Genomic DNA, 17,042 nt, shown 5'->3' on the forward strand with positions numbered 1-17,042 from the left:
GAGCAGGAAGCACAATATGCATCCTCTAACTGGTGAGGAGATTCCATGTAAGAAGGCTCTTTAAGCCCAGAAAGGTCAAACTTCGTGAAGCGTTTCAAAACAGAGGCATTCCCGAGTTTACTATTAGATACAGCAAAGCGTTCATTAGCAAAGTTCGGAGTGTGATCCTCCCTCAGCAGAACACGTTAAAACGGACTATAATTTTCCACGTGATTTGCGCTTAAGTGTGTTTAGGAAAACAATAGAATCCCATCGTGAGATAGTCAAAGCTCATTCTCCCGTCAGTGCGGGAGTTCAGAGGCCAAGAGCGTGAAAGCGGTCGTGGGTTGGGCAGTCTCAGAAGGGCATCAGTTCTGCAGTTCGCCTTAAAATCCGGGGGGGGAGGACGGCGCTGCAGAAAGGATGACCTCATCTCGTCACGTGACGCGAGCCAGCTGGCCGTGGGGTTTTCACGAGGCGCAGGGAGACAGACCGGGACAGCGGAGCTGAGGCGGCGGACAGCCATTTTAGCGGTTTGCGCGAAGAAATACCGTTTCGAGACCCGAATTCCGGCGGAATCGCGTTGGTAGCTATGGGACAGTGCGGCATAACCTCGTCAAAAACGGTCCTGGTCTTCCTCAACCTAATCTTCTGGGTAAGGAGGTGTTTTTTTTTTGGAGTGCGTCTGTGTAAGGATTGGTCTGCGCAGCGAATCGAGGTTAACTATGGACAGGCCCGGAGGCACTGGCCGTGATCTAGACGAGCAATGGATGACAAGGTTGTGCGTATTATGTATTTAGATCGCCACTAGAACAAGATTTCGTTTTTTCACCACGTAGACGTCTGATTATACATCTTCCATGCGGCTACGTTCAGGGTATACACACAACATTGAGCGCAAGTGGGACAGGAAGGCGTTTCAGCTGCTGGTGAGATGGGCATTATTTTGATAGCAATGCACTGCGGCAGTAGCTCAATATGAAAATGGAAGCAGGGAGCGAAGTACCTGGTGCAAATGGACAGGTGGGGTGTACCTTCATCATAACATGCAGGCAGGCTGATTTTCAGAACACCAGACCAAACGTCCAGAAAGGTAAAACGATGCAATAGAAAATGTTTCTTGTGGGTAAAGGGATTCTCCCCGACACGGTGCACCGGCTTCAGAGTGCCCGGTGTTGGCAGTGCTGTTCATGACCGTTTCGGGGCTGCGCAGAGCCGGGGTGATAGTCCGCTGTAGCTGCGCTATGTGGATCAGAGCGAGTTTCCTGCGGCACCGGATGTGTGCCTTGATCTCTCCGCGATTAGGAACGAAAGGAATGTTAGGAGCTGTCCTGGATTTTCTTATTAAAGCCGTGAATTGCGTTTGGCGGGCTGTGCGATGTGGGGGACTACCTCAAGGAGAAAGTCCTGCGATTCTCTGCGGCCCTCCGTGCTCAGGCTGTTGGAATCCACACAGCATTTGCCTCTGAGCCGCAGTTTAGTAACATTTTGCGATGTGCACGGCACAGTAACAAGAGATAGTCGACCCGTTCATACATCTAACTCGTGCGGCCTGTGTGCAGGTTTGCTAGGACGATGGGTGATGTGTTCCCAGCGCACAGGGGAGTGCAATACTGAGGGCTCAGCGAGACGCTAGTTTCCCAGTGTCCTGTGTCCCGACGTCTGGCATTTGTGAAAGACATGGTGCACAGCTGCTTGAAGCTGTTCAGTGCCATACTGGTGGATAAAGTGGGTCCGCCCCCGTTCCTTGCATTAATACAACAATAATATTAATATCTATTTTATTTAGTTAAGTTAGTTTAGTTTATTAAGGAGAAGAGGTAACAAAATAGGCACAATTAAATGAGCTAGAAAGCAGAAGAGGAAGGAAGGAGCGGACTGACCCAATGAAGTGAAAGATATTCTGAGGAAGAAGGTCTTGAGTTGGGATTTGAAAGCGCACAGAGATGGTGGCTCTCTGATATCCTTGGGGATAGAATTCCAGAACTTTGGGGCACAACAGGAGAAGACCCTGTCTCCCATAGATGTGGAGGAGCTTGGGGGCCAGATTGGAGACCAGAGTCAGAGGAATGAAGGCTGCGAGGTGGGGAGTAGGGAGATTATAACTCAGACAGGTATTGAGGTGTTTAAGCCATGCCGGGTCTTATAGGTGAGTAAGGAGGATTTTGAAGTGAACACAGACCTTGATAGGAAGCCAGTGTAAGGACTCCAGGACAGGAGTAATGTGATCCCTTGCACGTGACCTCATCAGGATTCTGGCTGCCAAATTCTGGACACACTGCAGTTTGTCCAGTGTGGATTTAGATACACAGCCCTGGGATCATTTAGTGTGACAAAGTGGTATGTAATTGGCTGGAATGAATATGAACCTGTTGTCCACAGCTGCAATTCCTGCCACCTCGGAGTGCCCCAACAGCGCGCGGTTTTCATGAACCCGTTGGAGTGGCTCAGTTACAATAATGCTTTTTCCACACAGGTATCGTCACAAGTTCCAGGACTTGATGAATGAGAAAGGGCAAAGCAAAAAAAACAAACAAACAAACTCCTGCTAGAGAAAGTGACAGGACCTGGAATACAGCAGTTATGAGTTCTTAACCTCCTTCAGATTATTGGATTATCCCTATAACGCTTTCTAGAAGGTGTGCAGGTTTGGCTTGTCTCTAGCACTGAAAGACGGTGTCAGGTACTAGGTTCATGGGCAGATTCTGTTTCTGAGTCGGCTTGCAGTTTCTCTAATTTAAAAGGTTCTTATCTGCAGCTTCTTATCACCATCTTGGGTTGGGATCAAATACTAAGCGCAGACATTTGTGAAAGGCAGGCACCCCTGACAGGCAGTATATCTGACTCCGAGACAGGCTGTCTGTTACAGGGTTTAAGCATGTTTTGTAACAAGCAGGAGCTTTCCTGAAGCATTAGCGGCTAAGCAGATTCCGTGAGGGTGCAGTTTGGGCATGTGTCTAAAAAGCCACGTCTGATCGGTGCCTTTTTCAAAATGGCTTTTTAAAACTTGGAGTTTAGATGTGGAATAATTTCAAAGGTCCAAGGTAATGGGTTTTAGTTTGTGAATGTACAGCTGCCTTATTGTTAGGGGTAACGTGTGTTAGTGCTGATCTCTTTGATTACTTTCTAAATAACCCACAAAGCTGCGCTTGAAAGCTGTAATCACGACATCCCAGTGCTAAGCTTTTAAATGATTGCTCAAGTGATGTAACAGTATATTAAGTGATGAACTGTATAAACATTTATACTGATAAAAGAGAGTACATTTTTCATTTCTGAGAACATCTCCCTGGGTCCACGAAGGGGGGTGTATTTAACAGAAAGCTTTACTAACCATTGCATTAAAATTCATGCCCTGGCCTTCGAAACTTAAGGGGCCTTTTTATTGCAAACAACAATTCATCATGACAGCTGAAGTCTGAAACTTTCTCTCGATTGTTCTCAGACCAGAGGAGCTTTAAGGAAAGAAAGGCACGTTGATGCTTATTGAATAAAGGTATCTGCTTCTCGAACAAGTAATCTAGACATCAGATGTCTGTGTATTTTGAAATGTGCTCCAGCTGGTCCTGCAGTAGAGGTCACTCAGTGGTAGATTATGGTCCCATTATTTTTTTTAAACCAGTACATTGTAGCTGTTCAAGTATTTGCTTCTGTCATATATTAAAGTGGAATGGTGCAGGGAACTAAAGGGTTGCATATCCAGAGGCATTTTGTTTAAAAATATTTTATGTTTTGTTTTGCTAATATACTGTGCTTTTAATGTCCTTTACCCAAATAACTCGGAAACAGCTGATAAAATCCTTTTTCATTCAAAAGACAGGGATTTTATGTTTAAATTTACGTTTAGTGTCTGTCCTGGTTCTAAATATACCTCACAAAGGGAAACAGTGAGGTGCTGTGCTTTAGAACCTGCATTGCTATGTTTTTTTTTAAATGTTTGACTTTTTTCAGTTTTCCATTGACGATAAAAAATAACATTAGGAAATAGATTTGGAACTTTAGCGCTAAAGGGTCAAAACGTCTATGAAATCTGAAGGTGTGCACATGCATGTTCCTTGTCACATCTTTTTGGCGGTGTGGAAAGTTCCTGTGCTCCCACACTCCAAGTCAGAGTGGCGACTGATCCTGCGGTCTTGAGCTGTCTAATCGGAGCGCGTCCTGGGGGCGATGAGAGCCGGAATCTTGCCGTGGCCTGGAGAGGTCGTTTTGGCGCAGTGTTGCCAGTAGCTGAAGGGCCCCGGTCGGCGCTGTGCCAGCAGCAGCACGGCTCTTTTGTCAGAAGTGGCCCCCAGTTTTAGTGGCTCTTCACAGAGCTCGCATGCTGTGTTCTCTTTTACTGCACTTCCAGCTTTCAAAGAGCGCCTTGCATCTTCTAGAAGTATAAGGACTATCCTGCATAGATAATGCTTCGTGATAGTTTCCTTGGCTCTGCAAAAAGTAGACATTATGTGCCCACTGCATTTAATCCCTTTAATACTCTAAGTGCACTTTTTTTTAGCAGTGTAAGACATTGCTATTTCTTAACTGTCTGTGGGACAATGCTGTGTTCACTAGGTGGTGGGGATAATGTTGTGGCAGTAGGCACAGGTGCTTTACAGCTTTGTGGTCTAAACTTTGAATTGACCTTGAGCTCCTCTGGTGTGGAGTCTGCATGTTGCCCTTTCATGTTCTCACGGTTTTCTCGGTGTGTTTCACTTTTCTGATTGGCTGTTTTGATTTGAATTTCCATGGCCAGTGATGAAGTGGCGCCTCCTACAGGGATGGAGAAATTGTCTGGTCTCAGACCCTCCTTATGTTCTGGATAGAGGGGGCAGTGCTACAGCATGAGTTTTGTACTGCACTATTGTATGGTTTTTTTAGTTTGCTTCAGAGTAGAGTTTCTGGAAGTCATTGAAGTGGCCCATGGCTTGCTAAGTGGAGCCTAGAGTATTTTTCTTGCTGGGTGCATTTCCATTTTATTCACAAGACCCACCCCCAAGAAGCATTTTCTGATGAAGGGAAAATGTTGGAATCGGGAGGGCTCGTCTGTGTGCGCTCTGACTTGCGATGCTATCTGATATGCAAGCAAGCTTTGCAGGTTTTTGTGGCTGAACAGATGAGCTCTGTTATGATCATGAGGTGCCTGTCTGCATTCAGCAACAGATAATCTTTATTCTAGTGGATGTGAACCGGAACAACACCTGTATTTTGGATGGTGCCGATGTGCTCACCATGGATTCTCTCCCTAAGCTTTGTGTGGGTGCAGTTTAGCACCAACAACCTTTTTTTTTTGCTCGGAGGAATTCAACTCTTGCCCATTGTTAATTCCTTAAGCTGTGTTTTAATCTTTAATGTTTGTTTTGAATTTGTGGTAAAAATGGTTATATAGTTAATAGCTGGTTTGCTTAAAGCTGGCTGCTTCAGAAGTTGAGCGTGTGCTCAAGGTTTGCTCTACGTTTCTTTAGCAGGCAGCCTTGTGTAGGCTGATGAAATACAAGGTTGTAAAAGAACATGTCATTTACTCTGGGAAGTAAACATTGAGCTGCCTGTAGACTTTTAAGTTCATTGGAAGTGTGGGGTGTTGAAAGAGCTTTTTTGGAACTCCTTGGAGTTTCTGTTCTTAAGATTTTTTTCGACATGGTTGGATATATCAGGGATTTTAGAGTCCATACTTTGTGAGGATAAGATTTATATCCTGATTGTTGGTTATCTGGGGGCAAAAGGCACCCCAAAGAATGCATCAGTTGGTTTGGTCACGGAGGAAGGGAACTCTGCCTGATGTTTACCATCTGGGTGAAAAGAAGGGGAGAATTGGAAGCTGTTCTTTTAAATTATGGGGATCCCTGAGCTACGTGGGGGCGATTATCTGCCCTGCTCTGTTCCATGACACCCGAAGAAGGCCCCATGGGCAAAACATCGTTTCTTTTCTTCTCTTTTCAGCGTGGAATAAACCTTTACTTGTTCCTTTCAGCCTACGCATGCCGACGCGGCTCCCTACTTGAACGTCTGTTCCATCACTGCCCCCTTCTGCTGTTCCTGCAGGCAGCAGCAGGGATTCTGTGCTACGTTGGCGCCTATGTGTTCATCACGTATGACGACTATGACCATTTCTTCGAAGACGTGTACACGCTGATTCCCGCTGTCGTCATCATCGCCGTGGGGACTCTTCTGTTCATCATCGGGCTGGTCGGATGCTGTGCCACAATAAGAGAGAGCCGCTGTGGGCTGGCGACTGTAAGTCCGTTACAGAGTGTTTTTTTTCTCATCTATCAGTGGCCAACAGGCTTGAGTTACGAGCTGGGTACAAGGCCTGTGAGCTGTCACTCAGGCCTGAAACCTGAGAACTGAATTAAAGTCTTTTCAAGCAGGAAGTTCAGTTCACTGGGGCAAGCAAGTAAATATGCTGAATCTAATTGGCATCAAAAACTGTCTGAGTCAGGGTATTTGAACAGATTCCCCCTCAGAATTCACTGGAGTCGCACAGCATGTTTCATCATAAATCCTCTCATTTATCCCATCTTTATTGCTGAGCAGGGGTAGTGTAGCAGGGTTTCTGCTTACTGGTACACAAAACAAACGTAAATGTAAGTATTAATTTCCATGTTCAATGTCCTCTTTGTATCTATCCTAACACCGAACATTTTGTGGGGCTGTGGTTTGAATTTAAAGACACGTGACCTTTGAGATGTTTTTTCTTGTGATTTCTGATTCTGTACAATAATGCAATAGTTTGCCTCAATTAGCAGGCAGTTTTGCTGAAGAAGTGAATGCGGAGGAATTATAGACGTGTATTTTGCAAGAAGTTTGAAACTGAAGTTTGTTTGTCCAGTTATGGGCTCAGATGACAGGAGGGATTCTGCTGATGTACCATGGATCATTTACTCCATAGCTAATGTCCTGCTTTATAAGTGGGTATGGGTCATTTCTGTCAATGAAGCTTTGTTCTTTTGCCAGTCTTGTCTTGCCAGTTAAAATAAGGGAATAAAAAAACAAGAAAACTTTTCTAAAAAAACATTAGCAGTTGACAAATACCATGGATTTCACGTTACACCCAGGTCTTCTTTTTCTTGATTCTTAAAGATTCTAAGATGAATGTCCTGTTTGTTTAATGTTTTATTCTATTTCTTTTTCTCCTGTAGTTTGTGATCATCCTCTTGCTGGTTTTTGTAACTGAAGTAGTTGTGGTGGTTCTTGGATATATTTACCGAGCAAAGGTGAGTACAGTTTCGGTGAGTAAATATTTAGAATGGGCTGGGCTTTTTTTTCATTCTATTGAGCTGCTTGAGAATCAAGTTTTATTCGATCTAGAAACATCTCGTAACAGTACTGTTATCAGTATACAGGCATGGTAAATTTGCTAACCGATACTGCCACTGTAGTCAACAATGTAATGTTTTGCAAAGATTCTTTTAAGTACTTAGGCCAGGAACACGGATCCTTTATCAATCTATTTTCAGAGTTGTGTTTAGAAAGAAAAACAGCTTCCGTGACCTAGGAGATTACGTGGAGTATTGGAGTTAAAATCTCTAAATTGAAAGGATACACTGTAATGTGCAGGGGTTCACTGTAAAATACTGAAGCCTTAATTGAACAACAGCTTTGAAGCATTTCAGCTTCTGCTGGAATTAGGCTTAACTCCAAACACAGTCTGATGGGTTTTATTGTGAATTCAGTCTCGGGGAGTATTTTGTTTCACAGGGATGCATTAACCCAGTTCAGACGAGACACGGACGTTAATGTTCTTCCAGTGCTGAAGCGTGAATAAGGACTCTTTCACATGCTGAGCCCACAGATCCTCCAGGGATGTGTGTCTGGTTTATTTCTTTGAGTTTAAGGCCTCTACATGTATACAGCGTAACTATCGAACATCTCGTTACTGATGGAAAAGATTTGCAGTTGCTTTTCAGGCTCTGCCTGATTCACAAAGAGCAAAATGTGCTGACCAAATATTATCCTTTGTCATCTTAAAATCTTTTGTTTTCTTATTATTAAAAACAAAATTTTGTATCTATAAATGCTGCAAATAAGACATGATCTACATACAGGCCCACACACATCTCGTTAATGTTTCTTTCTGAGTTGCAGTGGTCTAACCAGGAATCTTCAGCCCTGATCCTAAAGATCCCCAGTTAGTCAAACAACTATTTGTAATGGATGAGGAAGTATCTGACATGCAAATAAAGGGGTGGGGTAGTTGTAGTAGCTAGATCTCTAATCGCTTCCTTCTCTGGAAGAACAGAGAAGATCGGAACAGCTTTGGTGTTCTGGCATGATACATTATCAAAAGGGAAAATGCATTCTTGTAAACGTCACAGCATAAATGTGAGAGAAAAACCAAGCCACATAACATTGTGCATTTCCAAAGAAGATTGAAATAAATTAAAGAGGGGATTGGAATTTGATGCATCTTTCAGATGAATGGTGTTTTTGTTGGCTTTGCACAGGTGGAAGATGAGGTGGACAGCTCCATTCAGAAAGTGTACAATGAATACAATGGCACAAACACAGATGCTGCGAGCCGTGCTATTGACTATGTACAGAGACAGGTGAGTTTGCTCAGTCATACATCACTGAATGCATCCCCATTTAAAAATTATAATTCATGGCAATGGTACTTTTGTACACAATGTTCTGACAGTACAGTGATTTTTGGAGGATCGTAAGAAAAAAGACTTTTAAAGTTTTACAAGTAAGCAAGGGCCAGTTTGGTGTTCAGTAGCTTCTTGAATCCTGGATTGCATCTAGCTATTTCTTGGCTTAAAGGAAGCCAAGGTATCACCTTCAGCCTAACAATGCTGGGTAGCGTTTGGATACTCCCACAATTCTTTGAGTAAAGAACTCCTTACTGTTCTCTTTTTTTAAACACTTTTCCATGTATTTTCTGCTTGTTGACCATGTCAGTGTTCTTGAGGATTTTGAATATTTTTATTGGGGCCCCCTTGTAATCTTCTCTGTTCAAGAATGAAAAGGTTCAGTTCTGGGTAGGACATTTTCTTAAACCTGAAAGGAGGAAAGTGCAGAAAATGCCTTTGGCATAGGAGATACAATCAAACATGTTAAACTGGGTTGTAGGATGACTCTCAGATCTGAATTTGTGTCTTCTAGCTTCACTGCTGTGGAATCCACAACTACTCTGACTGGAAGAACACACGGTGGTTTAAAGAAGCCAGGAACAACAGTGTACCGTTGAGCTGCTGCAAATCCACCATTAGCAACTGCACAGGCACTCTGGCTCGTCCCGGAGACCTGTACCCAGAGGTGAGTGAGTGGCAGGCTTTGCTCGAGTCTTTTCTGATTCAGCGAGGTCCAGCTGGTCTGCATTTCTGCGATACTCATTAAGGACTCATGTTGGGTCCGTGCATGTTTTCTCTGTTTCTGTGGGGTGCGCAGGTTTTCAATTTGCACACACCTTCCTGTGTGGCATGATGGTGTGGGGAGAGGAGTCAGTTATGTTGGCTATAGACTCTAGTCTCCCAGAATGTCTTAGTTGTCATAGATGAATGCTACCCGTCTTGTAATACAGAAAACCAGAGATAACCGCGTGTAGGGTTAAATTCACAATAGTCTTTCACTGGTGTGGCACGAACAGAAACTGAGCACAATACCAGACACCCATATCGTTATTTGAAATGACTAAGAAGGCAGGGTAATTATCAGATCCCAGCTCAGCACCTGCTTCGCATGACCTCATCAGGCAACTTCAAAGGTGCACAGCATTCTCTGGATATTGCTCATCACGCAAGGGTGGGGTGTGCTGCATTAATGCTTGGGGCATAGCTACTGTGTGGCTTTGCGGATTGTGAATTAACTTCGCAAACACTAGTGATGCTTTCGTTTTAAACTGCAGTGATAAAACCCAGGAATGTCACCTTCATGATGTTTCTTTCCAGGGATGTGAAGCCCTTGTTGTGAAGAAGCTGAAGGAGATTATGATGTATGTCATTTGGGCAGCACTGGCATTTGCAGCAATCCAGGTGAGGTTATGAGAAAAAAAATAAAGGACAAAGCTATCCCTTCTGTTAAACATGGAAACACCTGTCATTAGCTGAATAAAAACAAATGGTAAACTGCTGAGTTATACATATTAAACTTAAAATGCAAGCCACGTTATTTTGGAAAAAACAGCCATGCTTCACTTAGTTCCAGTCACCACAATCTAAAAATAAGCTGTTAATCTGTTTTGCACATTGTTCTGCATTATATGTTTTTGTTTGGGTTTTTTTTTAATCCTCCAACAGCTTTTGGAGGCTGTGCCAAATTTAGGTGGAAAATTGCTCGTTTATACAAACAAATCCAGTCTAATTATCATAAGGAAAGAACATGTTGGGGAAAGAAATGAAGATTTTACTTCAGCTCCTTTCAGCATGGAAAGTCCTCTGACCTTGTGAGTGGGAAGTCGAGCTGCACTAATTCCAGCCAGCAGGACGGTTTGTGAGCAGGCCTTGAGCCTGTACACTGACCCAATTGTGTCGAGTCTGCACATGACCGCATCTCGGCTCTTGGGCAATTCAGCTGGGGCTCCTCGAGAATAGGTACTTCTCACTTCGAGAGTTTCAAATCTGATGAATTAGAAGTCTTGCAGGCATCATTGGCTTAAAAAGATGTCTGGATATCTTAGAGTATCTGAAATAAGAAATTAAACTTTCAGGCAAATTAAATGGAACCCAAAGTACAGGGCCAGCATATGGTACAGTACATTTCCACCCTCTTTAAAAAAAATGCTGAATTATTTATACAGCAGCACTATGGCACATCTGCACTCAGTTTTTTTTGCATTGTGCATTTTTTATCAGATGGTACTTAGATGTAACTATTTTTCTATAATCTCTACGTTGTTCCATTACTTAATACCGTGTGTATTTTAATTGCTTTCAATGAGTAAACAACACAGTAAATTAAACCATGTTTATCGTGTATTGTATACTCAATGTTTTCTGTGAGGTGCAGTAAAGGTAGGTGTTAGTTTTAGGTTTTATGTTGTGAAGCTAAAGAAAAACTTCTGAATATCTATTTAACGCACTGGTAAACAAAAAAAGGGTACTTTAATAACCCTTTAGATAAACATCAACTTGATTTTTATAGTAACTAGAAAAGAGTAATTGTTTTATTGAGACCAATATTTTCTTTGTTTCTCTCCTGATAAAAGTGCAGACTCCTGTTGAGTTCTGGGAGAGCGTAGGACATTTAAACCCTGCTTTTTTGAGGGACTGAGCTGTGGGATAGAGTATCAGTAAATAACAAAAGGTGTCCTGTTTCACATTGTAACATGATCTGCATTGTTTCCTGTATTTCACCTCCTTCATGCCTGTGAAAACGGGTGGGCAATAGCACAGCATGAGTGGATCACTGATCACAGCTGGATATCCAGTGGTGATGAATTCTTCCAAAAAGGCACATTTGTTTTACTTTTTAAATGCAGACTTGCACTGTCAGATTAAATAACCACTGCAGTTCTACAGTATCCCCCCATAGTATATCATGGATTCTTAATAGACAACAAAATCTTTCAGTTTTATTATGAACACGTGTTTGATGATTGGATGGCACAAAAATGGATTGTGTAAGTGCTTGTAAATGCTGTGTTGTGGGGGAATGGTTTTGCGATGTTCGGTGTTTGCTGATGGCGGGTCAGTCGTCTGTAATTTGATTTCTCGATTTCTCGGGGGGCTGTGGATAAGCTCTCCTGTGGCCCAATGACGGCTGTTCAAGTACAGCCTGCTTTAATTCCAGAGGCCTCTTTGGGGGGGCTCTTTTACTTCTGGAAAGCCGCAGTCGATTTGGTTGCGGCGTCTGCCCTGGGCGGTAGGTTTTAGAATGCTTTCCTCGTTCCCCCGTTCGTAACCCTCTGTCCTGGAGGCTTTCTAAAGAAGAGCTGCTCCACGGCCAAATCGGCGCTGGTTCGCTATTCAAAATCAAAAGGATTCCCCCCCCCCTCGCCTCTGCGTTCCCTGCCAGCGGGCCCTTCGTGGGCCGCCTGTGTGCGGGACGCTGGGAGGCCGGCTGGCGGGACCGAGCTGCGTGGTACCGTGTGGAATTCCACGAGCGAACCGTCCTTTCCTGACCTCTTTTTTTTTTTTGTTGTTGTTGTTCCCTCACCCCAGATGCTGGGCATGTTGTGTGCCTGCGTCGTGCTGTGCCGGAGGAGTCGGGACCCCGCCTACGAGCTGCTCATCACCGGAGGCACCTATGCGTGAGGAGGAGGGCTGACACGGGCTTGCCGTCCTGTCTGTGTGGGAAGGCTCGAGAGGGCAGGCGCTTGCTAGCTTTCTTCTCTTCTAGTGAGCTAAAGCACACCTTGCACAATTCAGGATTGCCTACGGTGTACACTGGTGATGGGTACAGCTGCAAATTATTTATTTCTGTGCTTGGAAGTTGGTACAGTATTTTAATTTAAACATTTCTTTTAACATGGTCTGAAACGCTATTAGCCAAAATACCAAACAACAAACACTAAAAAAATGTCGGCTCTTTTGTCTGCCAGGTAAGAAATTTGCTGCACAGTCCCTCCTTAGTGAACCTGCAGGGCAGTGGAAATAACAAGACGTCTGCTAATCAAGCTAAAAAAATACTCTGAATTTTATTTTTTGCTTGTGTGGCAGTTTGCACTATATGTAGGACTTTGCAAATATTTTATAAATATTTAATACTACATGTAAATACAAAAGATGGGGAGCTCCCATTTGTTTGTAGGGTGCCTGGTGTTACTGCAGTGTACAATTCCTAACAGTCCCTGCCCATCACCAGTCTGCATTTCTTGAGTATGCCTAATTTCAGTGTATCGTGAGGTCTGTATGTAGATAAAGGATTGTATAGATTTGTTTCCAATCTAGGAAATCAAACTTTAAATTGATCAGTGATTCAAGCTCTTGAAGTAATCCTTCACCTAACAGTTTGAGATGTCTCTAAAAATTGGCTGTTTGGGATTAATCTATAAAAACTACATGTTCTGTACTAAAAATGTTTAGTTTTGATAGTCCAATTTTTCTTTTGAAGTTGTGTGTGTGTGTGTGGGGTGTACTGTTAAGAAGTAGATTTTAAAATTGATTTGAGACAAAAGTAGCTGTGTAGAATAACACTATCATGTAAAACAGGAAATAAATGTAAATAGGTTTCAATGAAATAAATCTCTGTAAATGAAATACAAAATAAGAACAAATTTACAAGTCATGTTGCTTACTTTGTGTGGTGTTATTTGTTCTTGATGTTCTGTGCTGGAGGGTTTTACTTGGTGTCTGTCTGACAGCAAGTCTTTTTGTTTGAAATGCAGGAAGGTCAGGATTTAAAATTGAAATTCTGTCTGCCTTTGTAGTTCGTTTCGCATATTTGAGATGCTTCTCAGGCATGAGAAACTGGAAGTGTGTGCCTCCCCCCGGCAGCAGCGATTTCAGTGACCGATTGGAGTTGAATTCATCAGTGGAGACTCTCATATTGCTTGGGTACAAAAGAGCTGGAAATAGTCCTGTTATTTTAGTTCTGCGTGATTTACATTTTAACATAAATTCAGTCAGAAAGCGTAGTTTGCGTCAAGGTAGGTCTTGGAGAGGATGAAAATACAAAACGTGACCACAAAGCATTCAATTTATCCAATATGTATACAGATTTTACTTGCAAGTGTTGGTACATTTTACCTAGAAGCACTGTGTATTTCCTCCAGGAGTATTTTATTATAAATAGATTTATAATATTTATAATACTTAGGGTTTTTTTTTAACAAAACAGTTGCACAGCCATAGGGCAAACTCTAGGAATGCCTTTATAGTTCCATGGCTTCTCTGCAGACAAAGCAAGCTAATTCACAATGGTGTATTGTCTCAATGCTTTCTTATTGTAGGAGTCGGGGACTGAATACCCTTGTCCTGAAAGGGGTTAAAGTTCACGTTTTTCCCAGGGATAGTATGTAGTTTTTTTCAAATCGTGCCATTTGTTCCTATAAAATACCAGCTTTTTATTCTGGAAGTGTCTTAACATTTAACCTTTAACCTAACAGTCCTGTCTTTTAAACAGAAGAAAATAATGCTTGATTCAGTAATAATTCCTGAAAACTACAGCTGGGACATAAGTTTGTAGTTCATAATTAGATAATGCTGAAGTATCATGAATCAAAAATAGTAAGACTGAATGAGCTATCAGTATATAACGTGGGTAACTTGGTGTTGGAGAAAAATATTTCTTCATAATACTTTGTATACATTTTTCAGAACGGTTGATTTAACTTTTCTACTTTCCGACCTTGGTCGGCGCTGAATTATACAAATGGAGAAAATGTTGTTAATCTTTAAATTCACTCCAGCAAAAGCTCTAGCTATTGATGCCGATGCAGACTGTTTAAGAGTGCAACAGACCTGAAACAGAGCAGTTGAGCAGACCCGAGCTTTCCAGGCAGGGTGAGTGGGTAGTCCTGACTCATTTTCCAGAGAGCTTTCTTATCTTACTGATCTGCTAAGGTAACTGGACACCAAGGATCCAGACAGATCAAAATACATTTTCACCTGTTTGTGAGCATAAAGGCTCTGTACTTGTTGAGGTAGGTGCATGCCAGACTGCACCCTGGGTGGAAATGTAATCCCTCTGCTTGCAATTATACCTCTAGGAAAGGAACAAATCCATGCGTCATGATTAGGGCATTGAAAACCACTAGAACCTGTGTAGAAGTGAGGCCTATTCTATAAGCTTGTAGGCATTAGACAGTGATTGCAAGACTCTTCCTATTAGTAACCTAAAGAACGGGAGAAATAAGCTCCTGGTTTGCAACAGGCAATTTATCTCATCTAGCTTGTTTGATTGCTAGAAGCTAATTTATCCAAGCACCTCATCCAGCTTTTCCTTGAAAGGGTCTCTCCTTTGACATGGCAGGGTAGCTTGTTCCAGACACCAACAATCCTTTGTGTAAAGCCAAGTCTCCTATTTGCAGTTTTAGAGGTACTGAACGTTCATTTTCCATTTGTGCACTGTGGCTTGTGTTTCACTGTTGATACTGAAGAAGTCCATTAGGGTGGCTTACCAATTTTGTTCAGACTATAAAGATTCATTACTTTTAGTCTCAGCATGGGGCATTCCATTATTAAGTGATGCAATACTGTATATAATCTCCGGATTCCACAGACGTTTTATAACATGGATATCAGAATAGTACACATAATTCTAAATAAGGGATTATTAGTGCATTTTATGATTTTAACAAAACACCTCTTGGTTTAAATTCTGCACAAATTGAATGGTCTATTTGGAATTTGGAATGGCCAACTATATGTTTTGTCAGGTGTTGGATTCAGCTATGAATCCTGAAACCACGTCCCTTCAGAGAACTTGACGAATGCTCTAAACCCTGGTGACTGCTGGAGAGCTTCAGAAGAGTATTATTAGACTTACAGGAATATCTTGAGATGTTACCCACAGTCTGTTTGACTCATCGGAAATCACCCTGCAGAGGTGGCTGTGTTATACGTCTGTTTAATGCTCTCTCAATCCCTGTAATGATGGCACTGTCTTTGTTTAACAAGGTGAGATTTAACATCGGGTGAGTACATGGAAACAAAGTGCCTACTGTAGATAGTTCTTTTCCAAATGGAAACATTTACCAAACAGGTGAACTGTTGCCCCCTAACACAAGCAGAGCTTTGAGAATTTAGAGTTGAGAACAGAAGCCTTTATTTTGATATACCCACCGAATTTTGAATCCTTACATCTCAGCTCATAGCGTATGGGGAATGAAGAATGATCTCCTCTGATCTGCCCAGCCATGGAGCCATTTACTTTTGACACACTACAAGCCCCGCAGTGAGCTGCAACGCAGGGAACACGATGGGAGAGGCACTCCTTCATCCGAGGTCATTACGAGCCACTGTTGGCTTCTGGTCAGCTATTCCTAACCAGCGCCCTGGTGCCACTGAGCCAGCTGTACGTCACTGCTGATGACATGACCCAGGCTTGAACTCGTAACATCTGGACAGCAGAGCTCAACCTGCACTCCAGGCAAGAGCTCTTGTCAGATCAGTCTCCCACCTCCTGATTTTAGTTTCCTGATACTAATCAGTTATTAATACAAGCAAGAGCAAAAATGATCTCTGACTTGACCTATGGTCCCAAACCTTTATTCTGAAGATAAGGTTTCTTTGCAGTTGTTCCATAAAAGCTATAAACAGTTTTAATAAAGGCAGGAGTTCAGGACTTTCCTTACTCTTTGCTCCTCCTTTTGTGGCATGAAGCTAATCAGTGGTATTATGTCAAAATATCTGGAATGTGGACTGGGAGGTGTTTATGATGTCTTTTAAATCCAAAAATGGAACTAGTTTCACTTCTGTCTCTGTCCACAGGGGAGTTTGCCATTTTCTCCAGCCTTTATGTGCAAGGGCAAATGTAATATTCAATTCTGTTTTACAGCTACAAACCCCTAAAGACTGCACCACGCACGTCCCTTCATTTCAAGTCCGTAACCAGCACTTTCCACAGATGTCACACATAAAAGTGAACATCCTGGGAAGAAAACCAATTCTATCATTTCATGAGCATTTTTAAAAATATTACAGCTAAACTGTGCTGTATTAAAAAGCCAGCAGGTCTTGGGGTTGTGAGGACCTGTTTGTTTTCAGTGCAGACGGTGAAAGGTAGCTTTGTGTACATTTTCTTTTTCTGCCTGCTGTGGCAGTGATAAATGTAGAGGTGACACTGCAGTTAATCCTTTCGTCTTTATCCAGGCGTCATAGCAAAATAGTACACGATGTTACTGGAAGGACTGGCTGATGTGTTCTTCGGGTGTGATTGTCATTTTCTTCTAGAAACTTTAAACCAGGGGTCTCAAACACAATTCCGAGAAACCCTAGTGTCTTCTGTGTGTTTGTTCCTCTTATGGTCAGGTTACATCCTACAGTATGTAATTATCATGAACTAATTAACATTGTAATAATTTTAACAAGACTCCGAGATGATTTATAGGCAACTACCTTTAAGTGATCGTCTTTGTGTTATCAACTGTAAATCACCTTAAGAAAAATTCTATATACAGGCATGTCTTATTTAGAAAATAGTTAATTACATTAATTGTTTAATTGAGCTCAGAGACCCGGCCCTCCTGGAACTGGGTTTGA

General features: G+C 42.4%; 1 protein-coding gene across 1 annotated transcript; it reads left to right on the forward strand.

Moving 5' to 3' along the window:
* Nucleotides 1-423: 423 nt before the first annotated feature.
* On the forward strand, nucleotides 424-13,125 carry LOC148659388 (tetraspanin-3). The gene is made up of 7 exons (XM_088641557.1): nucleotides 424-634; nucleotides 6,001-6,192; nucleotides 7,098-7,172; nucleotides 8,403-8,504; nucleotides 9,064-9,216; nucleotides 9,849-9,932; nucleotides 12,060-13,125. Exons 1-7 carry the CDS (start codon nucleotides 572-574, stop codon nucleotides 12,150-12,152), a joined length of 762 nt encoding a protein of 253 aa, XP_088497683.1. The 5' UTR covers nucleotides 424-571; the 3' UTR covers nucleotides 12,153-13,125.
* The last annotated feature ends 3,917 nt before the right edge of the window (nucleotides 13,126-17,042 follow it).

This window comes from Lepisosteus platostomus, chromosome 7 (assembly GCF_059453375.1).
Source record: "Lepisosteus platostomus isolate fLepPlt1 chromosome 7, fLepPlt1.hap1, whole genome shotgun sequence".
In the NCBI taxonomy this organism is placed as follows: domain Eukaryota; kingdom Metazoa; phylum Chordata; class Actinopteri; order Semionotiformes; family Lepisosteidae; genus Lepisosteus; species Lepisosteus platostomus.